This window comes from Equus caballus, chromosome 27 (assembly GCF_041296265.1).
Source record: "Equus caballus isolate H_3958 breed thoroughbred chromosome 27, TB-T2T, whole genome shotgun sequence".
In the NCBI taxonomy this organism is placed as follows: domain Eukaryota; kingdom Metazoa; phylum Chordata; class Mammalia; order Perissodactyla; family Equidae; genus Equus; species Equus caballus.
The window spans coordinates 29128736-29154752 of record NC_091710.1 but is presented as its reverse complement, the minus strand read 5'-3'; the positions used below and the strand labels follow the sequence as shown (position 1 = coordinate 29154752).

Genomic DNA, 26017 nt, shown 5'->3' with positions numbered 1-26017 from the left:
GTCTACTCCATTTTACAGAGGGGGGAACTAAGGCTCCAAAAAGTTATGTAAATTGTCCCCAACAGCATACCTAAGATTGAACCTAGCTCTCTCCAGGTTCTAAAGCTATCGCCTTTTTTTTGTCTGTTTATCACCTGGTATTTGTCTGGCACTTCATTTCTTTCTTTCTCTCCTTTTCTCTTACATTCCACTGCCATCACCCTCCTTGCAGAGGCACACATTTGAAAGTGTTTAATACAGCTCTTTGTTTTAAATGTCTTCTTAGAAAATGTGTTCTTATTTTCTGGGCATTTGTTTTTAATTTACTTACATGGTCTTGTATTGTATATCTCATTCTGTTTGTTCCTTTCTCACCGAGCACTGTTTTTGCATGTACTGATGTTGTCACATGTACATCGAATCCCGTTTTTAATGGATTCGTACTGCCTCAACTGTCCCCTACACCAAGATGTGTCCACCAAACAACGGTAATATCTGACATTTGCACAGGACCTCCTAGCTTTCAAAACGCTTTCACACAGACCTACACTGCTACAAGCTTGGTCCAAGCTCTCTCCTGGTTTATTTCCATGGTCTCCTGATGAGGCTCCCTGATTCCACCCTCGATGCACTGCAGGCTAACCTCAGCAGCTGTCTGCATTGCAAGTTAAAGTCAACGTCTTTACAGTGGCTTCTAAGACCCTTTCAGGATTTGGCCCTGCAATAATTTTCCAAGAGAAGAAAGAAGGAAGACAGAAAAGAAAGAAAGAAGAGAGGGAAAGATGGAGGAAGACAGACAGACAGACAAACTCCAGAATGGCAGATGGGACACACAGATCTAATTTCAGCCCCTCCTGAAGCACCATTAAAATGAGAGTCAAAGAATTGTTCCAAAAAGATAGTCATCTATAAGAACTAGCAGAATGGAAGAGGACAGAGGAGTAACAAATTGTAGAGACTAGAAAGCAGAAGGAAAAGTAGTAAATCCCTAAACAGATTTTTTTAAAACACCAATCACAAGGCAGCAGTAGGATGAGCCGGGAGCCAGTCCATTTTGCACTGCAGAGCTCCTAAAGGCTCAGGAGGACCAGATGCTCCTGCAAGTGGGAGAGGGGGCAAGAAGCTAAGAATGAAGAGAAAGTCTGTTTACAAAGCAGTCAGATACTCAGATTCCTTCATCTTCTCCTCATGACCAGGTGTCTTCCTCTCCCTTACCCGACAAAGACTTGAGGTTTATTATCTGCAGAAGTAAAATACAAGATCTTTGACCTGGAGAACGAGAGGCAAAGTTGAGGGCAGTGGCATGGTACAGTAAACAGAAGGATTCAGTGAGCATATGAACACCAAATATTGAGAGCTTCTTGCCGTCTTCCTACAATCTATTCCCACAATGCTGGCACCCAAGCCTCACAATCCAAGCAGGAAAAGAAAAGGTTCTTCTCTGAGGAATGTGATATGTCCAGGAGGATGTAAGTCAGAACTCCTTAAGGAAACCACCCAGCTGAATCACCTTACAATGAATATGAATAGCCAGTATGCCCCACTCATACTCAGAGCTTCCAATAGAATCACCCTAATATGAACAGGTTACGAAGTTTACAAAACATCTGAGGAAAGGTACCAATGTGAAAAACAGAGGCAAGGCATGAACAAAATTTTAGAAAACTTCACAAAAAAGACGTAAAAGAACATCAATGATTAAAAAAATCAGATACCAGAAAAGGAAATATTAAGAGAACCAAAAAAATAAGATAGTAGAAATTAGATATATAACAGCTGAAATGAAACAATTAATAGCATTGAAAGACAAAGTTGAGATACATTCCATAAATTAAAAGAAAAAGATAAAGAAATGGGAAAAGCATTTGAATACTGGACTTCCTGGATTGGTTCTTTAACATTAAAGAGCCAGTCTCAGAGGACAAATACACAAATATTCAGAGTTCCAGAAAAGAGAGAGAGAGAAAAAGAAATATGCACGGAAATAATTCAAAAACCTTTCTTCAACTTGAAGGATCTAAGTTTCAGATAGACAGGGACCACTGAGAGCTCAGCACAATACAGTCTTTTGCTAAAACATGTTTTTATGAAATTTCAGAACACAAGGAAGAAGGAAGAGATTCTACAACCTTCTTGAGAAAATTCAATTCTGAGGATCAGAAGTTAAGATGATGTTGGATTTCTTGACAGTAACACTGGAAGTTAAAAAGCAATGGTGAGAGCCAGCACTGACAGCCTAGTGGTTAAACTTTGGCACACTCCACTTCAGCAGCCCGAGTTCAGTTCCCAGGCATGGAACCACACCACTTGTCTGTCAGTAGCCATGCTGTGGTGGCGGCTCACACAGAAGAACTAGAAGGACCTATAACTATGTACTGGGGCTTTGGAGAGAAAAAACAGAAAGGGAGAGGAAGATTGACAACAGATGTTAGCTCAGGGTGAATCTCACCAGCAAAAAGAAAAAAAAACCAATGGTGAGATTCATTGCTGAATGTTAACATTAGCGGGTAAAACTCTAAGGAGAAAATGGTACTTGCATAGCCTCAAAATATCTCCCCCAAATATTTATTAATCATTGTTGTGTTTTTAAAATATGTCCCAAATTATTTGATATTCCTCCTTCAAAAGTGAAGCTTAATTCCCCTTCCTTTGAGTGTGGGCTGGATTTAGTGACTCATACAGAGGAAAGGGAAAATTAGTAACCTCACAGTGGAAAAACCTACTGGATACCACCTTAACCAAGTGATCAAAGTTAACATCACCAGTACATGTCATGTTGACATCATACATCCCCTGATATGATGACATGAGCAGGGCCCTTTCACCTCTGTGGTATTATTCCCCAAAATCCACAACCCAAGTCTTAACATGAGGAAACATCAGACAAGCCCTACAGAGAGACATTCTACAAAAATGCTGACCATACGCTTCAAAAGTATGAAAGTTATTAAAAATAAGGAAAGACTAAACAACTGTTACAGATTGAAGGATTCTGAGGAGGCAGGATGACTAACTACAATCTGGTGTCCTGGATTTTACCCTGGAACAGACAAAAGATGTTAGTGGGCAAGCTGGTGAAATATGACCAAAGTCTGTAGTTCAGCTAACAGTAGTGTACCAATAGTAATTTCTTAGTATTGACAATCATGCCACGGTTATGAAAAATGTTAACATTAGGGGAAGCCAGGTAAAGAGTATATGGGAACTCTGGGCCATCTTTGTAGCTCTTCTGTGAATCTAAAATCACTTTGAAATTAAAATTTTTTTAAGGGAATGGCAAAATACCTTCAAAATTCTGAGAAAAACTGATGCCCATTTCAGTAATTTACACTCAGCCAAACTATTGCTCAAATGTTAGAGCAAAATGAAGACATTTCACACTTTTCCCCATATACTCCTTCTCAGGAAGCTATATGAGGTCATGACCAATGAAAACAAGAGAGCAAAGGAGGCAAGAGGAAGAAAAGCAAACAAGAAACAGATGTGAAGAGGATAAGACAACACCAAGCACAGAAAACCAGAACACAAATCCGAATAGCAAACCATTAGCAAAATCTAAGACCTAAAATCTGGGAAGCCCAAATACCAATACAAAGTTCAAAAGACCAGAGGTAGGCTCAAAATGGGGTCACTTTAGCAAGAGTTCATGGGGAGGTGGAAACTGTATTTAGAGCAAGAGCAGAACAGAATTAAGCAAGGAGGGCCCAAAGTGATCACCACGAAACAACTTTGGAGAGGCCACAGCTCACCTTTGTTGACTGATGCGTACAGATGTAAGGCTTTATCCCGCTGAACTAAAGAATCAGAAGCAGGTAGTTCAGAATGGACTATAGAAAGGAAAGTTTGGGTTCAATATAATGAACAATATAACTGTCAAAACTAACAAAAGATAAAAATGGGCTATCTTAAAAAATAATGAAATCACTGGCACTGGAAATGTTCCAACATAAATTAGCAGATGACTTGTTCATGATGCTTGAATCCAGTCAGCCGATAGCTATGCTGACCACATAACCCCCGATGGCCTTCTCAATGCTGACTTAGATAACTGTTTATATGAGAAAGACAGTAATACTCTATTTCCTTGTCTCTGCACTCAGGAGTCCATTTAATGGTGTAGGATAAAGTTCCATCTGAGGTGACAAAAAAAAGAATCTTATGAAATGGACTCAACTCTAGTGTTCTTCCAGAAATATTTCACAGTATGACCTAAAGTAAGTGTGTCTGATGAAATAGTTATGATATTTTTGGAAGTAACTAACTTTCAGCATCTCATCATGCCTTTCCAGCTGAGGTCCTAGGCAGAAAAACAGGCTGTTTCTAAAGTACTATTAACAAATATTTTGCTTCCACAGGGAACGTGGCTCCTATTCTAACAATAAGGAAAAAGTCAGATAATCTACGAATTCATAACTTCTCTTGAGTCCATCAGAGAACTGAGATCACACAGCAACCAAGTAAACTGAATTCCAAAGAGGGACAAGCCCCTCCAAGGAGAGATGCATACATGATCTGTTCCATCTTTGGCTAAACACAGGAGAAACAGGTAAACATAATATAAGAAGGTAACAAGAAATCAGTTAACATTTTAACAAATTCTTAAAGACGAAGAATGGGCTACCATGTCAGTTTGGAATACCGGGGAGCCCCAGACACAAAAGAGTTCAAACTCACTTAAAAGCTCTTTTTCATGGACCTCCATCAGAGGCCCTAAAGGAAGATTGGGGGCACGGCAGGAGATGGGAACGAGTACCCCTCCGTGGAGCAGTGCAGGGAGGGTGATCATCTGCTTCAGAAAGCCCCACCAACCTCCCCAGATCATTCCTTCAGGAAGAGAAAGAGCCTTAAGCCACTGAGGAAGCAGTACCAAACCTTCTGTCCCCAGATCCAAGAGAAAAATCCACTACCCCTGAGGAGGGGTAGAAGCAAAACTCATGTGTCTCATGGTTGTGGGGGAGGCTGGCAACTAGAATGCTATAATGTAGTCTAGGATGCTACAATGGTACCAGAGGTCACCTACCACTGGGGAGGGACACAAAACGCTTTCCCATTCAAACCTACCACAGACACAGGGTAGAGTTGGTTGCCACAGAAAGGAGAGGCAGGAACACTGAGAAAACTTCACCACTGGGGCACAGGAATGCAAAGCCTGCCTAAGTCTGAGGCTGCCAAGACCACAAAGAACCCACCCCGCCCTCACCAAGTAACAAGAAAGAGTAGTTTATTACTGCAGAAGGAGTAAGAGCTTGGAGAGAGATCCTCTCTGTGGCCCTGCAATGTAGGATCTGCCAAAAGCTGAGGGTGGAGGAGAAATATTGAGAAAAACTATTTAGTCCCCACTTCCCACTTTAAGCATAGATAATAGCAGCTCTTAGTTAGTGGATAATTATTATTACTGGAATAATCTGAAGCTCTGGAGCACTAAAGGCAACAGGAGCAACACAAACCCAAATTTAGCTCAACTCCCGACTAGACCGACTCAACCCCACACATACTGATAGCCTGATAGAAAAAGAAGCAAGCTCATTTCTGACCATAAATTTTATTTACCTCAGTTTCTGTATTTCTGTACATGCTGTCCAGCAATCAATTACAAATCATGACAAGCATTAAAAAAAAAAAACTCTGTCAAGAGATAAAGCAATCAACAGAACCAGACTGAGAGAGAACTCAGATGTTGGCACTATCAGGCAGGAACTTTAAAATGACTACCATTCATATGTCAAAGAACAAAGTGGAAAGGTAGACGACATGCATAAATAATATAAAGGGAGTTTCAGCCAAGAAATGTAATATAAAACAAGAGTCAAATGGAAATGCTAGGAATCAGTAGTTGAACGGATGTTGAATTCGGTGATCTCCAAGCTGCTCACAACCCTGGCATTCTATGATTCTAAGATCACCACTTCAAGAAGGTAAGAGAAGAAAAATCAAAATAAAGAAACGGATGGTTTACAGGGAGAAAACATAAGGCAATCAATAATGTCCCACTGGAATTTTCCCTCACATCTTCAACTTAAAATATATAAAAGAATGAGGAAGTACTATACCCACCTCTGGCCAAAAAGTAAATTCTGTTAACCTAAAGACATTATCTGTTTTGTTCATTTTACATACAAACAGAAAATCTCTAAATTGTCCTGCCATTTAGTCATGGCATGCTGAATCTTTCCTTATTAGAAATCCTCCCAACTTTCATACCTTATTTATAATTCTAACTTCAAAGGATCGTCCAAACTACTTACAACATAATGTTTAACTGTTAAGAAGAAAAATATTTATCCAAGCTGTCTGTTGGGTGACTTTTGACAGCTGACATCTATGATACAGGAAGCATAGGTCTTATACTGAGTAGACATTAGATAAAAGTGTGCTCAAAGAAGGAACATGTAAAGCAGCTCTTTATCTCCTGGCAAGTAGCCCTTTGATGACTTAGGGTTATTGCTCCTGGTGGTGACTTAGTACCATCACTCAAATGACAGAAAGGAGTTTTTAATTAAGACATAGACTCAAAGGACAAACAAAATAACGGCAATGAAAGTAACAAAATTTTGGAAGTTGCAAAGTCAGTAGGTGGGTGGCAAAAGACTTAGTTGACCTGAGAAAGCTGAGTTCTAAAGAGCAGTGGGAAAGCAGTCAGTCAACTCAATCTATACTGCAGAGTCCCCAAGACATTCAGGAATTTGGTGGCATAAAGAATTTTTGGAAATGGGTGTAAAGATGGGGCTGAAAACAGAAGAGTTGGTTGTCATTTTGGAAAGAAACAAAGCCCCAGATTATCACACTGCACAAACAGGAAACTAATGTTCCCCCACTCCAGCAAAAGCTGAGGCATATCTTCCAAAGAAAAGTAAACAGTGGGTCTCTGGACTAGGGGACAGTAGGCATAGATGAAGGTAAGGGCATTATACTCTAGCTGACACCTCTTATGTACCTGAACCTCTCAACCTCGTCTGTCTCTTGTTCCAGCTGTGCAGGGCTCTAACCAACTGCACACCTGACCTCCTCCTGTGTGACTCACACTTCCTTTCCTAGGATTTAACTGATGAAGTCATTGTGGAACGTTTCTTAGCACTCATATCACATATGTGCAACCTGAACTTGAGGGGGAGATGAGCCCAGTGGGGCAAAGTTTTGATCAAAGGAAGGCTGGAACCAGTGGATAATTCTCTACCACTCCTTACCCTAAAGAAACTGGTCCTGAGACGCAGTACATGCTTCTCAGGGGTGGGGTCCTGGGGACTAACCAATCAGCAGTATCCTCATATTGGATCTCATTCTTTCACTGCTTCATTCACCTGTTCCTCTCTCCTCCTCTCTAGGACTGTACTCCCTAATAAGATTGTAGCACAAATGCCTCCACTTCCATTTCTGTTTTCTGTGGATCCAAGGTTATGACAGTTGGTGCCAGAGGTGGCCCTAGAAAGCATTACTCACTTGATGGCAATAAAGGCCCCACTGCTGGTAGTAAATCGCCATTATAATGAATAACACTATCACCTGTTTTATCACCAGCCCTCAGCACATAAGAGAGAAAGGAGAGTCCCTGTTCAAAGAGGAAGCAGCTTATATGCCAAAATGAAGACCTAGAGGACTTGGCTACGATGTACTGGCAAGAATTGGGGAAGCATGTGTAGGACGGCATCTTGAGGGGTTGGACCGGGGTGGGAGGAATATAGGGCTAAATAGGAATTCATGACCTAGAGGGACTCACTTATGATATGGAATTCAATGTTCTGGCAAGAATAACTGAATCTGGTCCTAATAGTTTGTTGGATGGCTTCTTGAATCTTAGACATGACAGTCTATTGTAAATGAGACAGAGATGCCAGAGCTTCTTTGGCATAATATTGAGGAGGGAGGTCAGAAGGTTCAGGGGTTGGGAAAGTTAGAATGGATTTATATGTAAGAACCAGCCACCTGATTATGTTCGCTGAGAGGGCCAAGGGGACACTTGCTTCATGATGTCAATAGGGAAAACACTGGTGAGAGAAGGGCTATGGATGGGGACTATCTTCTGAAGGCTGGGGCTGAAAGTAAGAGATGTTCCTAGGGAACTGAGGTCCTTAGAATAACAAGGATTCCCAAATGGGTAAAAACCACTTATGAACACTTAACCATAACAGGTAAGGAGGAAGGAACTACCACAAAGAGTGAAAACACCAGACTGGCATTGCTTCCACCACTGGGGATCACGGCATTTCTAAAGATGAGATAGATGGTCAGAGAAACTAGATTGTTGCTCAAATTGTATAATCAAGATGGAGAGGGAGACAGAGAGGGCACAAAAAGAAAATTGATGGCAGCTGCCACAAAGGAAACTCAAGTGCCTCACTCTGTTTCAAAAACGAAATCAGTTCACAAACCAAAGCTGAGTGATCCAAAGTGCCATTGCCGTGTAATTTTTCACTGGAGAAAGTAAACAGAATTATTCAGATTTTCAAAGACTGTTGGATATAGGATCTAGTTGACATTGTCACTAGAGGCTTAAATTCTATCATGGTTCCCAGGTTAGGGTGATAGCACATGATGGCCATGTGACAAAGGGAGGTTTTCCCTATGTCCAGCAGCTTCAATGCATCTGCAAATTCAACTTGTATTTATTTCCTTGGGTCTCAAGTGAGTATGTGGGATAGTTATACTTAGCGGCTCAGAGAAACCTCACATGGGTTCCCCTGATCTGTGGAATAAAAGATATTATGGTAAGAAAAATGAAGTTAAATCCCTTAAAACTGCCCCATCAGCCACGACAGTAAATGTTTTTTGCTGAGGAAGAGTCATTCTGAGCTAACATCTGTTGCTAATCTTCCTCCATTTTGTATGTGGGTCACCACCACAGCATGGCCACTGACGAGTGGTGTAGGTCCACACCTGGGAACTGAACCCAGACCACCAAAGCAGAGCATGCTGAACTTAAACACTAGGCTGCCAGGGCTGGCCCAGTAAATCTTTTTTTTTTTACATATATTGATAATACATTTATTGAAAAATTAGGACAGAAAAATATAAGTGAAGAAAAGAGAAAGGAAAAAATATTAACAATCATTATCTCTAGAGTCTGGGAACCTAGGATATTTTGTAGTTTACCCTTTATACATTTCAACGCTTTCCAAATTTACTAGAATAAATTTGTATTACTTCTATAACTGAGGGGGAAGCACATATATGTGTGGTGTGGAGTATATATGTGGGCACATATACGTGGGTGTGTATATAAATATATACATTCCCAATTCTATTAACTATTCACACACAATCATTTAATTTTTTGCTGAAATTAAATCCATTCAACAAATATAGCAGCTTCCTAATAGTAAACTCTGCAATTTTATGCTTTCTTACATTAAAGATTTGTACTACTATGCCTAAAATTTCCCTTTAAGTTTCTTTTTTTAATTGAGGTATAATTGGCATGCAATATTATATTAGTTTTAGGTGTACAACATAATAATTTGATATTTGTATATATTATGAAATGATCACCACAATTAATTAACATCTGTCATGATACACACAGAATTTTTTTCTCGTGATGAGAACTTTTAAGATTTACTTTCTTACCAACTTTTAAATATGCAATATAGTATATTAACCATAGTCACCATGCTGTACACCACATCCCCATGACTCATTTATTTTATAACTGGAAGTTTGTCTCTCTTAACTCCTTTCACCTATTTCACCCACCCTCCACCCACCGCCTCTGCGAACCACCAATCCATTCTCTACATCTATGAGCTTGGATTTTTGGTGGCGGTTGTTGTTGTTGTTGTTGTTAGATTCCACACATAAATGAGATCATACAGTATTTGTCTTTCTCTGTTTGACTTATTTCACTTAGCATAATGCCCTCAAAGTCCATCCATGTTGTTGCAAGTGACAAGACTTTATTCATTTTTAAGGCTAAATAATATTCCATTGTATATATATACAACTTTTCTTTACCCATTCATCTGTCAATGGACAGAGGTTGTTTCCATATCTTGGCTATCACAAATAATGCCACAATGAACATGGGGGTACATATATCTTTTCAAGTTAGTGAGTTTTTTTATTCAGATAAATACCCAAAAGTGGAATAGCTGGATCTTATGGTAGGTCTATTCTCAGTTTTTTGAGGAACCTCCATACTGTTTTCCAAAGTTGGCTACATCAATTTACATTCCTACCAACAGTGCACAAGGGTTCCCTTTCCTCCACATACTCACCAATACTTGTTATTTCTTGTCTTCCTGACAATAGCAATTCTAACAAGTCTGAAGGAATATCTCATTGTGGTTTTGATTTGCATTTCTCTGATAATTAGAGATGTTGAGCACCTTTTCATGTACCTGTTGGCCATCTGTATGTCTTCTTTGGAAAAACGTCTATTCAACTTCTCTCACCATTTTTTACTAAGATTGTTTGTTTTTCTGCTATTGAGTTGCATGAGTTCTTTATATACTTTGGATATTAACCCCTTATCAAATATATTATTTGCAAATGTTTTCTCCCATTCAGTAGACTCCCTTTTCATTCTGTTGATGGTTTCCTTTGCTGTGCAGAGGCTTTTTAGTTTGATGTAATCCCACTTGTTTATTTTTGCTTTTGGTGTCAGATTCAAAAGTCATCACCAAGACCCACGTCAGGGAGCTTACTGCCTATGTTTTCTTCTAAGAGTTTCATGGTTTCAGGTCTTACATTCAAGTCTTTCATCCATTTTGAGTTAATTTTTGTGTACTGTGTAAAATAGCAGTCCAGTTTCATTCTTTTGCATGTGGCTGTCCAGTTTTTCCAATGCCATTTATTGAAGACTTTGTCCTTTCTCCATTGTATATTCTTGGATCCGTTGTCATAAATTAATTGAACATATACGTGTGCATTTTTTTCTCGGCTCTCTATTGTGTTCCATTGATTTCTCTGTGTGTTTTTATGCCAATAGCATACTGTTTTGACTACTAAAGCTTTGTAATATAGTTTGAAATCAGAGAGGTTTGTTCTTCTTTCTCCAGCTTTGTCCTTCTTTCTCAAGATTGCTTCAGTTATTTGGGGTGTCAAGGTAGTAAATCTTGAAGCAATACCATATCCTTCGAAAAGCTTAGAGATCCATGCCCCCATCAGACAGAGGGATTGTCCCCACACCATAGCTCGCCCTCCCCATTTAATTCACCTTTGACCCTTGACAAAAACAAGATAAATCATGGAAGATGGTGGAAATTACCATGAACTTAACCTAACAGTAGACCCAACTGCAGCTGCCTTGCTAAATTTGGTATCTGTAGAGGAGCAGATCAACACTGCCCCAATCAACATTTTACGTTAATACCCACAATAAGCATCCACTGAGAAGAAGCTCACAAGCAACAGGTGGACAGTAATGACTTATCTTTAGATGTCAGACAACCTCTCTCCTTTTTCATTCCAATACTGGTTCCTGGGGCCCATGAACAGAGAAGACATCATGGCAATGACAGAGGCTATGCATGGACCCCAAAGCTTTACTCCCACTCCAAAAGGCAGAATTAATTACTGCCACTGTTGAATACCTAACCTACCAGCACCAATGACCAATACCGAGCCTTTTGATAAGGCACCATTCCTCGAGGAGACCATCTAGGCACTTAGTGATAAGCTGAATACAGTGAAACCCTTTAACCCTAGAAGGAAGAGCAATTTATCCTTACTGAAACTGACACTTACTCTACCCATGTTTGACTTCCTTATCCCCCATCTCTCTGCCAGCACTATCATCCAGGGGTTATAGAATACCTTCTTTCGCAACAAGAAATCTTCTACAACACTGACTCAGACCTAGGGACCCACTATATCAGGGGAAAGAGGTATTGAAATGGACAGATGACACTAGGACAATGGACAATATGAGAGGGGATATAGGATTTACTGGTTTTACAAGTACCCCATCACTCAGAGGAAGTTGGCCCAAAAGAAATTTGGAACAGCCTGTTAAAGGCTCAACTCAAATACCAGCTCAGGGACAATACTCTACAGGTTTGTTAAACTAGTGGTCCAAATACGAGACCGTACTCCAAATAGCTGGACTACACAGTTATGGGAACCAAAGAGTAGAAGTAGGATTGACTAATCTCACCACTATTCCCAGTGACCTATTTGCTTATTTTGTGCTTCTTATCTCTGCAACTTAGGCTTTCATAGGTTCCTGGTTCCTGATTAGTCACGGGAGGCGCAATCTTTCCCACTAGGGCCCTAGGAAGGTTCTCACCAAACTTGATTATATGTAACTTTCAATACCGCATGCTGGCAGACGGCTTTCTTCTTCCCCTTCAGCAAACAGAACACTTACAACCAAGCCAATACTGTCCAGGAACGAATTTAGAAGAACAAAATGATAAATAGGCCAATTCACCAAAACAACGCAGTAATACTAGATACATATATAACAGAGCTTGAAAATAGTTGAAGCAAACATTGATACAACTGAAAGAAGACAAAGACAAATGCACAATTACAGTTGGAGATTTCAATATTCCTCTCAATGAAGAGCAGAGGTAAACAGAAAATCACAAAAGATATAGAAGACTTTAACAACACTATCAACCACCTTAACCAAATTGACATTTATAGAACACTCTCACCAACAACTGCAGAATACACATTCTTTCCAAGTGCACATAAAACTTTACCAAGATAGATCACAGTCTGGGCCATAAAACAAGTCACAGTAAACTTAAAATGATTCAAGTCATATAACATATTTGTAATAACACAATGGAAAAGACCAGTATCAGAAAGGAATTTAGGAAATCTCCAAAGATGTGAAATCTGAAAAACATACTAATAAATAACTCGTGGGTCAAACAAAAAATCACAATGGAAATTTTAAAATATTTTAAACTGAATTAGTATTAACATGATAATCTAAATTGGTAGGGTGATGACTAGAGAAAAATTCTTGGCATTAAACATGTATATTAGAAAAATATAAAAGTTTAAAACTAACGACCCAAGTTTCCACCTTAAGAAATTTGGAAAAGAGCAAATTAAGCCCAAATTAAAAAGAATGGAAATAATAAAGAGCAAAAGTAATTAAAATATAAAACAGAAAAGTAAGAAAAGAAACCAGGGGCTGGGCTGGGGCATAGTGGTTAAGTTTGCACACTCCGCTTTGGCAGCCCAGGGTTCACCAGTTCTGATCCTGGACACAGACCTACACACTGCTCATCAAGCCATGCTGTGGTGGCATCTCACACAGAACTAGAAGGACTTACACCTAGTATATTAAACTATGTACTGGGGCTTTGGGGAGAAAAAAGAAAAAAAAACAGGAAACCAAAATCTTATTATTTGGATAGATCAACGAAATGGATAAAACTGTATTCAGATTGATCATGAAAAAAAGAGAGAGGACAAAAATTAATATCAGATATGACAGAAGTGACATACAGATTCTACAGGCATTAAAAGGATAAAGGAATAGTAATAACAATGGTATGCCAATCAATTTGACAGCTTAGACAAAATGAAAAAAAATTCTTTGGAAGACACAGTCTACTGAAGCTCACTCAAAGTGAAATGAATGCCATGAATGGCTCTATATCTATTAAAACAAGTTAATTTATAGTTAAAACCTTCCCACAAACAAAAGTCTAGGTACTGATGGCTTACTGGTAAATTCAACAAAATATTTAAGGAAGAAATTATATCAATTCTACACAAACTCCTCCAGAAACATGAGAGGAGTGGGCATGAAGCCAGCATTACCACATATGAAAACTAGACAAAGCCATCAGAAGAAAAATATAGAAAAGATCATCCCATGAACATAATGCAAAAATTCTTAACAAGTTTTAGCAATTCAAATCCAACAATAAATAAGGATAATACATTATGACCAAATGAGGTTTATCTCAGGAAAGCAAGGTCTATTTAACCTTCAACAAACATCACTATAATTCACCATTAAAGAAACTAAAAAAAAAAAACCATATGATCATTTCAATGGATGAAGAAAATTATTTGGCAAACTTCCACATCCACTTATGATAAAAATTCTCATCAAATTAAGAATAGAAGGAAACTTCCTCAACCTGATAACAGGCATCAACTAAAATCCTCCAGCTAACTCATAAATGATGAAAGACTGAACTTTTTCTCCCTATGACTAGAACGAGGTGAAGACATATGGTCTCAACAATACTATTCAAAATTGTAATGGAGGTCCTCATCAGTGCAGTGAGGGGAAAAAGGGAAGAAATGAAAAACAAATAGATTGGGGCAGAGGAAGAAAAATGGCCTTTATTTGTAAATTACATGATCATTTATACAGAAAAATTCTAAGAAATCTACAAAACAGATACCAGAACTAATCAGTGAGTTTAACAAGAATGCAGTATACAAGGTCAATAAACAAAATCAATTTTATTTCTATATACTAGCAACAAACAATCAAAAAATAGAGTTTAAAAAAATACGATTTATTATAGTATCAAAAAACATTAATTACTTAGGGATAAATTTAACCAAAAAGTTATAAAACTTGTACATAAGAAACTACAAAACATTGTCTACAGAAGTTAAAGAAGACCTAAATAAATGGACAGATACATCATTCTTATGTATTAAATGTCTCAATATTATTATCAATTCTCCAAACTGATAGATAGATTAAACACAGTCTCAACAGAAATCCCGTCAAGAATTTTCATATAATTTGACAAACTGAATCTAAAATTTATACACAAAAGCAAAAGATCTAAAATAGTGAAAATAATTTTGAAAAAGAGCAAAGTTGGATGATTGAGACTACCTCATTTCAAGACTTCTTATAAAGCTACAGCACTCAAATACAGGCATATTCATCAGTTCAGAAACTGACCCATACATATATGGCCAATTGATTTTTGAAAAAGAAGCCAAGGTAATTCAATCAGGAAAGAATAATCTTTCCAACAAATGGTGCTGATACAATTGAATACGAAAATAAACAAACCTCAACTCTTACATCACACTACACTACAAAAATTAACTCTAAGTGGATTATAGATCTAAATGTAAAAGTTCAAACTACAAAACTTCTAGAATAAAATAAAAGCAACTCTTAGTGACTTTGGGTTAGACAAAGTTTTTTTTCTTTGAGGAAGATTAGCCCTGAGCTAACATGTGCTGCCAATCCTCCTCTTTTTGCTGAAGAACACAAAGATTTTTAAACAGAACACAAAAAAGAGAAACTATGAGAGAAGAAAAAATGTATTGGCTTCATTAACTCAAATGAAAAATTGATTTGAGTCAAATCAAAAATTGATTTGAGTCAAAATCAAAATTGATTTGACTTCATCAAATTTAAAAACTTTACATGTCAAAAGATACTGTTAAGTAAATGAAAAGACAACCCAGACTAGAAGAAAACATTTGTTCACTTTGTAATTAACAAAGGACATGTATTCAAAATATACAAAGGATTCTTACCACTCAAGATTAACAACAACCCAATTCTTTAAAAATGAGCGAAAGATTCGAATAGACAATTCACTAATGATGATATCTATGGGAAATAAGCCATTAAAAGATACTCAAAATCATTAGTTACTAGAGAAATTTAAATTAAAACACAGTGAGATACCACTAGACACCCACCAGAATGGCACAAATTCAAAGACTGACCACATCAAATTGGCCATGAATAGACTTTCATACAATGCTGGTGGGAATGTAAGACAGAACAACTCTGGGAAACAGTTTGGTCGCTTCTCAAAATGTTAAACATATATCTACCATATGACCTAGCTATTCCATTCCTTGGTATTTACAAGAGAGAAATGAAAGCTCATATCCATACAAAGACTTGTACATGAATGTTCATGTCAGTTTCATTTGTAATAGCCATAAACTGGAAGCAACTCAGATGTCCATCAACAGATGGGTGGATAAGGAAATTTCGGTATGTCCAAACTTCACCAATAAAGAGAAATGAAGTCCTGATACACACAACATTGTGGATAAATGTCAACATTATCATGCAGAGTGAAAGAAGCCAGACACAAAAGAGAACACACTACATGATTCCATTTATAGAAAACTCTAGAAAACTGCCTTAGTCTTTGTCAAAAGTGACAAAAAGCAGACAGGTGGTTGCCTGAGGAAGCACGTGGAGAAGGGATAGATTACAAAGGGACATAAGGAAACCTTTGGAGGATGATAGAAATGCTTGTCGTCTTGACTGTGGCCATGGTTTCACAGGTATATGTCCTAAGTAATCAAATTGTACACTTTAAATATGTGCAGTTTACTGTACGTCAATTATACCTCAATACAGCTAATATTTTAAAAACTTATCCAAGTTCCATGAAGTTATATTTCTGAGGATTCCCTGCTGTCTCCCCTGCTCTAGCCTCTTTGCAGACACAATTATTTATCAATAAATGCTCCTTGACTAAAATTAACTCATGAGGTGGCCTCTTCAATACTGAAAGACTTTCCCCGACATAAACAAAACAGACGACACAACGAACAAGCCTACTCAGATTCACTTGGTGTAGTGGACACAGTAAAGATGGCCCCCATGGTTCCCGGCTCCTGGTATTCATGCCCTTGTGTAACTCCTCCCCTTGAGTGTGGGTGTTACTTGTCACTTGCTTCTACCCAATGGAAAACAGCAAAGGTGAGAGGATGTATGTGATTACGTCAGATGATTACATACCTAAGACTGGAGCACTGGTCTTGCTGGAATCTCGCTCTCCCTTGCTGGCTTTGAGGAAGTAAGCAGCCACGGTGGGAAGCCCACAGGACAACGAGCTGTGAACCGCCTCTAGAAGCTGAGGGCAGCCCTCAGCCTCCAGCCAGCAGGAAACTGAAGCCCTCAGTCCTACAACCTCAAGAAAGTGAGTCTGCCAACAAGTGTGTGAGTTGAGAAGCAGACCTGCCCCCAGTGGAGCCTCCAGATGAGAACCCAGCCCTGAGTGACATGTTGATTGCAGCCTTGAGGGGACCCAGCTCAGCCATGATCTAGCCCACAGAAATGGGGAGGGGACAAAGGTATGTTCTTTCAAGCCACCAAGTTTGTGATAATAGTGTGTACACAGCAGTAGATAATACACTAGGTCTGTGTGTTTGTAAGAGGGAGAGGAGCAGATGGAGAGTAGAGAAAGGGGAAATGAATTTAATTTTCTAATAGTATTTTCTATACCTAAATACAACAACTTAAACTATTACCAACTGCGAGATAAAAAATAACCAGAGTTAGAGGAAATCATATTATTTCTTTCAGCTTTCTTTCCTTTGGCTGAAAGAGAAAAAGTGAAGAAACTTATATTTAAGTAGCTTACATTAAGATATACTATATATAAGCTATAACAAATCTTGTAAAATGAATGCAAATGAAAACAACTGGTCTAAACCCCTTTAATTTCCTTTCATGGTATGTTTTGTTCTGCTTTTCAATAATGAGCACATTAGCATTTGAGAAGTGTAACAGGTTCACTGAAACCAAGCAAAGTCTTCTAACCATCTTCCTGGCCCACCTCTCTGGGAGGAATCAGAGCACACCGGAGGACAGGCTACTCGCTCTATTTTATTCAGACTCCAAAGAGAAGGACATTCAATGACACCGCCTTCAGGCACTCTGAAATACCACAGTTAGCTGTTTCTGTTGGAAATGCAGGAAAGTATGTATTCTCCTGTATCTTTTAAAAAGCTATTTATCAAGGTCATTATACCCTCTTTCCCAGGCCCCAGGAGTCCTTCCAGTAGGGCTTCTGTGACTGGCAGGGGCAGGCAGGGTTTGTGTAGTTCTCTGAGTTTTCTGTAAATATAATCTCCAAGCCTGGAAAGGATTGTGAAAGATGGCCCAGGCAGATCGTTACCCTCAGAAGTCCTGTTTTTGGCTTTGATGTATTTTCAGAATAAATAACTGGTAAAGCACAGGCAATTAATGTGGTCTCTACTTTCTTATGTGTCTTTGCAGTAGCGTGTGTATTTTGGTTTTTGCTGTAATGTGGCCCTTTAAATTAGGTCATAAAGGAAGTCACTGGAAATCAGGATGCATTCTCTGAGAATGATGTAATCTTTAGTGTTCCTGTTGCTGACCAAGACACTCAGCTTAAAATAAATGATTTTATGAGTAAAAATTTGTTATATGAAAGCAGACAAAAGAATTTAAATTTTCATAATAATTAAAATGAGGAAAATAATCTTCCAAATATTTTAAATTTGTCTAAACATTATTTAGCAAATGAAAGTCTTAGATAGTATACACGCAATACATAAAAATAATTCCATATACTGTTTAGGTTTATGTTTTAACTGAAATTAATATGCTATCCAAAATAAACATTTAAATATTTAACAAAAATTATCTGCCTTCAGAGAATTTAGGTAAAACATTATGTGTATATAGGAGTCAGGCCAGGGAATGACGTATGTGTGGGCCATCTCATTTTTTAAAAATTTCAAAGGTAGCTGAAACTAACCTTCCTTTTTCTTTCAATAAATTACCTTTAACGAATTCAGTGATATACAAAGTGGGACCATTCCTGGGATAAATAAATAAAGTCAGCAAATAAACAAACGTTAAGGGCATCAAGAAATTTAAAGACATTACTAAGAACTTCATTAACAATAATTTCAGGAAAAGAAGCCTTGTAGGATTATCCTCACTATTATTTAAACAGTTTCTAGATATTAATAAGCATATGTGTGTATGCCAGAAAGAGAAAGAGCAGGAATCAGAGAGGTTAATTGATTGTGTATGTGAAACGAAAATAAGTTTCAAAATGGCAGCCGTGGGGCATGAGTGTGAGGGGTCTGGCAGAAACCACAGCATTGAAGAGAGGTTGAAGGACTGACTATGTGGATGAGATTCAGAACTTTCAATTTTTTTATTTTTTGGCCTTCTTCCCTCCTGTGCAGCCTCCTTGTCTCACTGCCCAGCATCTGCAGCATGGTGTCCTCCAGAAGAAATAAAAAGAGAATTTAAGGCCTTCAGGAAGAAGGGCCTGACCAGCAGACTTTATGACAGTCCTCAAAGGATAGTGATGAAACCTTCAACCTTCCTGCAGAGCCTGCCTCTCTGATAGGAATGAGGAGCAGTGATGAGGCAACAGAAGGGTACAGAATGGCAGAGACCACCAGGATGGCCATCCTAGCACCTCTTTGCCAAACCTTGATTTGCTTACCTTTTCCCGAAGCCTAATATTCTCCCACACCTTGTTGCACACCATACACTCGAATGCATCGACGTAGTTGTCCTGGTTGATGTCTTGCACGCCCCATTTCCGCTCCCTGAGAGCTGTGAGAAGTCGCTGATTAGAGATCTCACCCTTCAGCTTCCACTCTATGTAGGCCTCGTACAGTCTGTCATCGTGATCCAGTTGTCTGATGTAAGTTGCCAGTTCTCTGGGGTGAGAAAATTCTGATACGAGAATAGCACTTCTATTACTTGGAAGCCAGTCTGCGATGCTGGGGGATCCATAATACACAGGGACTACCCCCAGTTTCAGAGGTCTCCAGAGCTTCTCAGTGATGTAGTCATCACAAATCGCATTCTCAAAAGCAAGGATAAACTTATACTGAGCAATGATCCTGTAAAAGCCATCAGCGTCCATAGAGGCTGGGTTTTTCAGCTGTTGAGGGAGATCTTTGTTCCGCAAACACTCACCATAGGAATCGACCTCGATGTAAGTCATCAGCTCTCGAACATAGCTGTCTCTGTCTGATGGGGGGTCACAGTCTGACTGAACATACACCAGCGGAGCCAGTCTTTTTCGAAGGCTGTTTTTGGACTTCAAAGGGACGAGGTATTGGAGTGACTTCAGGACTTCTATGCCCTCCAAGTACTGGGTAGTTAGTGGCAAGTGGGAATGCCGGCTGAACGTGGCAGTGTAGTTGAACAAGGCGATGACTGGCTCGTGAAAGAGCTTGTAATTGTTTTTCGGAGACTCTTCATGGAAAAGGGCCCAGTCATGATGGGCTTTGCGAGGCAGAGGTAAACTGTCTATGTTAAAGTCAGTACCTAGGAGAAGAAAAGACAGTATTAGTATGTCCAAAAGAATTGTGGTGTTTGAGTTTGAGTCCACCTGGTAAGAGGAGTTTGGGGCTATAAATAAGAAGCACGTTACAGTGTCTGCAAAGTGCCTGGTTGTCCGTCATGAAGCTTTCACCCGAGAACCTGCTCAGGGAGAGAATCCCCAAGGAGAGGGACCCTCTTTCTCATTTAATAAAAAGGCCAATGGGAGTAGTGTCTAGCCTGGTTCTAAAAGAAAAATTTATCCCACTGCCTTTGCAATTGGCTTTTCTTCCCAGAGGTTTGCCTAAGAGGGGGCAGGAGAATTAAAGAGATTGACAGATCTTAACAAAAGAAAAGAGCAGGAGAAACGAAGCCAAAACGGGAAAAGTGACCACCTTAGTAGATTGATTAACTGGAAAAAAAGTGAAATCATGCAAAAGTAGCCAGAACAAATATACAGGATAGATGTTTTTTTAATCCAAAATGATCGATTTCAACAAAGTACAGTGAATCAATCTTAGTCAAAATGGTAGACAAGAGGCTTTTAGGGACGAAAGAGCTGATAATAGCACTATGTTACAGACCGCTGCAGGATGGACATGAATTAACAAGCACATCAAGAAATAAAGACGGCATAACAGGATTACAATTATGAGTGATTCTAGCTTCCACAGGATTAATTGGGAAACCTCTGAAACATGATAATGTGCAGACAGAAGTGATGGATGTGGTAAGCAACTGTTTCCTGACTGTGTGGGTGGAGACCCAATCAGGAAGAAGTTATTTCTATAACCGAGAAAGAAGAATTAAAACAATATCACAATACACAATACAGAATTTCTAAAGCGTTCCTGATACTGATAATTTTGTGGCTCCTGATTTGAGTTTTTAACTATAAGGAAATGGCAAAAAGACAAAATCCATCTTACAGCATCCACTGGGAAGAAAAGCACCAAATAAATGCTTCCAGCAGAATAAAACATTTTCTCTAGTAGAATTCATAAAAATGATTTAATGCCAGTGCACACTCTTTCAAATAAATATATACTCTTTGGTGCCAACTGTACATCAATGAGAAATCAATTAATCAAGAAAGACTTTTAAACAATTAAAGATCAAATAAGATTATATTGGAGGACATACATTGAGCCCAGAGAAATTGCTGAAGAAAGTACTACTCTCTTCATAATAGGCTTTTATTCTCGATGATCAGGAATGAAAGACTAACATCTAAAAATGGTTATATATTTGTTTACCTGGCACTTGCTATATTTAACCTTTAGCATCAAAAAGAATACTCATCCACACACATGAAATTTAATGGCATATAGAGTTGGATGGTCAGCAAAGGTTAATAGACAAACTGAGGACACGAAAGAGAAGAGAATTTGAGAAGAAAGGCAATTTAACGCATCGAAGCGGTTGCTACTCAAAAAGATTCTAAGCTGGTCAAGTGGCCAATGATGGGAGCTGGAACCCACAAACGTGAGTTAGAACAAAGTTTCCACTGAAGGTGTACAGGGCACCAAGGCCATTTGCCCGGGAGAGGGAAAACTGGAGTCCAACCCATAGGCGTCAGAGGCAGGGGTCAAGAGGTAAGATTAGAGATTAGAGGAGATATAATTAAAAGCGTGTTTAGGGGGCTGGCCTGGTGGTGTAGTGGTTAAGTTTGTGCACTCTGCTTTGGCACCCCAGGGTTCACAGGTTCAGATCCTGGGCACGGACCTAGCACCACTGGTCAAGGACATGCTGAGGTGGCGTCCCACATAAAATAGAGAAAGACTGGTACAGATGTTAGCTCAGTGACAATCTTCCTCAAGCATAAAGAGGAATATTGGCAACAGATGTTAGCTGAGGGCCAATCTTCCTCACCAAAAAAAAAAAAAAAAAAGGTGGGTCTAGAATTAACTGAGGGATCAGGCACAGGTGTCTTGAGTGAGTGACTCAAGTCGGCTGCTGTTATGTGGCACATAGGTGATTCGTAACCTGCCTCACACTGGGTGTGCCACAGCACATCCAAAACACAGAACAGAGAAGCAGAAAGACACAAAGCCTGCCTCCAGTGCTCCAGAGACTGGAGGACCTCAGTTTTACCGCTGAGGCCTACATTAGTAAAGTGTAAGAGGAATTAAAAATGACTATGTCTAGACCTTATTTTGACCAATACCTAGGTCCGCTTAGGTTGTGCTGGTAAAAGGAGTAGGACTTGAAACTGGTATCAATTATAATGACCATTTCACTCATTATAACCAGGAGATGAGGCTTACAGGCTCATTATACCTTCTGGCAAGTTGCTCCTGGAGCCTCGATGTTGGAAAGAAGGGGAGAAGCGCAGAGGGTCCCTCGCAAATGCAGTCTATAGTAGCAAAAAAGGCCCACAGAATCTAGGCAAGAAACATTTGTTTATATGCATGCTCTAAAAAGCAACATGGCTTTTTAAAAATGAGAGCATGAGATTCTCATACATCCATCTGAATTCTATTTAGTTTGTAGGAGTGGGGCTATCTTTAACAGTGGGGGAATGCCTCTCTAACAGACAGGGAAGTTAAAGGGACCTAACTTTCCAGAAACACTTCCCATTATTTGCTACCTTAAAAAGTAGTTCCTAGTAACTTCCCCAAGATGCACACACACAACACACAGACACACACAACGCACACAACAAAATCACATTAGGGTTTTTTTTCCTCCAGTTTTATTGAGATGTAATTGACATATATTTGTTGTTCTTGTTCCATTTCTTTTTTTTATTATTTAATTTTTATTGAGTTAATGATAGGTTACAATCTTGTGAAATTTCAGTTGTACATTATTGTTTGTCAGTCGTGTTGTAGAGGCACCCCTTTACTCTTTGTGCCCACCCCCCACCCCACCTTTCCCCCAGTAGCCACTAGTCTGTTCTTTTTGTCTGCATTTTTAAATTCCTCATATGAGTGGGGTCATATAGAGATTGTCCTTCTCTATCTGGCTTATTGCACTTAACGTAATTCCCTCAAGGTCCATCCATGTTGTTGCAAATGGGATGATTTTGTTCTTTTTTATGGCTGAGTAGTATTCCATTGTGTATATATACCACATCTCCTTTATCCAATCATCAGTTGATGGGCACTTAGGTTGCTTCCACATCTTGGCTATTGTAAGTAATGCTGCAATGAACATTGGGGTGCATGGGACTTTTGGAATTGCTGATTTCAAGTTCTTTGGCTAGATACCCAGTAGTGGGATAGCTGGATCATACGGTAGTTCTATTTTTAATTTTTTGAGGACTCTCCATACTGTTTTCCATAGTGGCTGCACCAGTTTGCATTCCCACCAACAGTGTATGAGGGTTCCTTTTTCTCCACAACCTCTCCAATATTTGTTACTATTGGTTTTGGTTATTTTTGCCATAGAATAGGTTTTTTAATCAAATTCTTCCAAACCAAAATTTTCTGGGGAAGATTTAAAAATATACGTTATTTCATTCAGTGAGCTCCTCCCCTAAATCTAGAGTGTCTGATGGTAAACACTCAACTTTTAGAAATTAGAACTAGATAGACCTAAAATACTCCAAGGATAGCATGGCCTAGAATACAAGTGGCGATATTAAACAATTTCTAAAAGGTATTTGATGTGACTCAGGAAACGACTGAGTTACTTTGCTCTCTCTGACTCCAGGGCAATGCTCACTATAAAAAGATTTGGAACTGGGATCTTTAAAGAAATGAAAATCAACTGAACTATGGTAAATCCATAAAAATGTGGCTAACTTGCAAGTGATTGGTTCCCTAGTTTTATACGGTCATCTTCACTGGCTCTTCCATTTAATAACTTTGGATTCAAACTTTCAATTCCCTGGGTTATTTTGTGTTTACTGAATACTGACAAATTTATTCGTTCCTTTAAGTAACAGCTCACAAATAGATCTTGAGCACTAAAGTGCACTGTAAAGGGAATTGCAACATGGAATAAAATTAATGCCAGCAAATGATGCCAGATTTCTGACTATAGGGACTGAATTAGAAATAGCAGACAAGCAGAAAAGCAACAATACTTTACGATACATGTTACGTGCTCCTTTTCTCCTGCAGGGGCATATATTCTTCTTTTAGTATTCCCAAACAAATTGGTGAAAACAGAACGCAGCAGGTATTATTAACCCCACTCTACTAACAACGTGTGAGTCATTTATCTGGAGCTAAAACCCCTGCTGGGGACCAGAATTTCCAGACTGGCTGATGGTCAAGGACCAGAAAGATCCCTGGCCCCGCTATAACGTTGATTCTGTTGAATAACTTACTCCTGGCACTCCCAAATACAGCCACAAAAATATTACCCAGCTTAAGTCCAGTCTGCCCGGGAAGACAGGCATGCCGTCATTCAGAAAAGAGAAATGCTCCCACAAAATATCCTCCAAAGGTAATCTCTCTTTTTAAAAAGAACCTCTACCATAAAACTGTGTGTCGCATAAAATGGGGTCCCACAAAAAATACCCCAACAGAGGGAACTAAAATTTCTTAGGAAAAACAATTTAGGCCAAGGAGCTGCCTTATATATATATTATCATCTAGCATATGCATAGTTCATGGCTATTTTTCATGCCATTCCACATGACTTTCCTCCACTTACCCACACAACACCATCAGATTATTTATTTTTCTCTAAGGTTCTGAGGGTTAACTAAAAATGAAAAAATGGTGCTGGTAATTGAGAAAGGCCCCCATTACCTCAGGCTAAATTCTAACCAAGGCACCACACACGCCCCTCTGCAGACAGTCCAGCTCTAGTCAACTCAGAGGGACCCTGGCAGGCCACTCAACTCAAAATGCTCTCACACTAACTTCTAGACCCATATTCTTCCCTCTTCTCCCATCACTTCTCTTCATGAGTCCTTTTACCTGAGCTTAATCGACTCTCTGTCATGTAGCCCTCTCTCGATTATAGATGCTGTAGCCCTCTCTCAATCAACCACATTCAATTAGGCAGCTGTCCATGCTACCCCCTGGGCATGGAAATTTCCCAAGCCCCCTTAATGAGCCTGTGTTGTAGGCCAGTCAATAACTTTGCGTCTCCCTCCTACCAGGGCAGAGCCTGAGGCAAGAGTATAAATAGTGTCTTGCATACCATATGCCTAAATATTTAAGGCTATAAATCAATCTAACCAGCTGTTCAATGTTTTATCCTTCTACCTTAACATATATATACTCACGATTTCTTAAAAAAAAGTGCAGAGCCACAGTTCGCATTGGATGAGTATAACGTATTCAAAATTAACATCGTCTCCTACCACAAATTATGATTCTCTTTGGGGCCTGGCAGGGGGTGAAAAGAGGAGAAGGGAGAGGATGCCCCCTATCTTGCTGACTCACCCTCACCTAATCCCGAAAACCTTCCCTTCCATTCACTCAGGACCAGCACAGGGGAAACACCCCTTTTCTCCTCCTCTCTGGGGTCTTGGCCCTCTCTGCCCTCACTGTCCATGTGTGTCCCGAAGCATCTGAGTGCCTTGTCTCTAAGGTTTCTCCTCAGCAGCTGAAAGAGTCCCCACCAGACAATCTCTTCCCCCACCCCTTCTGGCATCAGCCTTTCAAGTCCCTCAAAGGGACCTGCGGCTGGAAGGTCACATTCCCATTCAGAGCTTGCAGATCCCTGAGAGTTCCAAGCTCAAATGCAGTGGGGCCTGGCCTCCTTTTCCTTCCACCCGTGGCTCTGTCCCATACTGCAAGGGACCCTGTGTACATGGACATGGACCCTCTACCTGCACGTGCAAGTTCCATCCTGACAAAGACTCCCTCCCCGACCAAACTTCAATCAGGCTCCGCTGGGCCCTCTTCTCACTACAACCTCTGCCTGTGGCCTGCAGAGCCCAGTGTCAGCAAAGAATCCTGCTACATTGCTTTAGTGAGAATCCCCCCGCCCCTGACATCTGATCAAGTTCCTCATCCCCACGCTTGATGTCTAAGTCCTTGGCCTGCCTTTAGCAAGAATCCTGTTTAGCCAGTTTAGCAAGAATCCTCCTACCCTTGATATCCTCTTAGTAATTTTCCATCCACTGACCCCCTCACTCTGCTTGTTGGCTATAAATCCCCAGCTGTCTTCGTT

General features: G+C 39.5%; 1 protein-coding gene across 6 annotated transcripts in view; it reads right to left on the bottom strand.

The window, feature by feature from the left end:
- FUT10 (fucosyltransferase 10) overlaps window positions 1–26017 on the bottom strand; it is a 171364-nt gene that overhangs the window by 91135 nt on the left and 54212 nt on the right. For 5 of the 6 annotated variants that reach the window (XM_001493209.5, XM_070253274.1, XM_070253275.1 and 2 more), the window contains exon 4: window positions 19107–19942. In XM_001493209.5, the coding sequence (XP_001493259.1) occupies window positions 19107–19942 (836 nt within the window). Of the gene's footprint in view, window positions 1–16633; window positions 17216–19106; window positions 19943–26017 lie in introns of all 6 variants that reach the window. The other variant, XR_011433341.1, reaches the window with a different exon arrangement.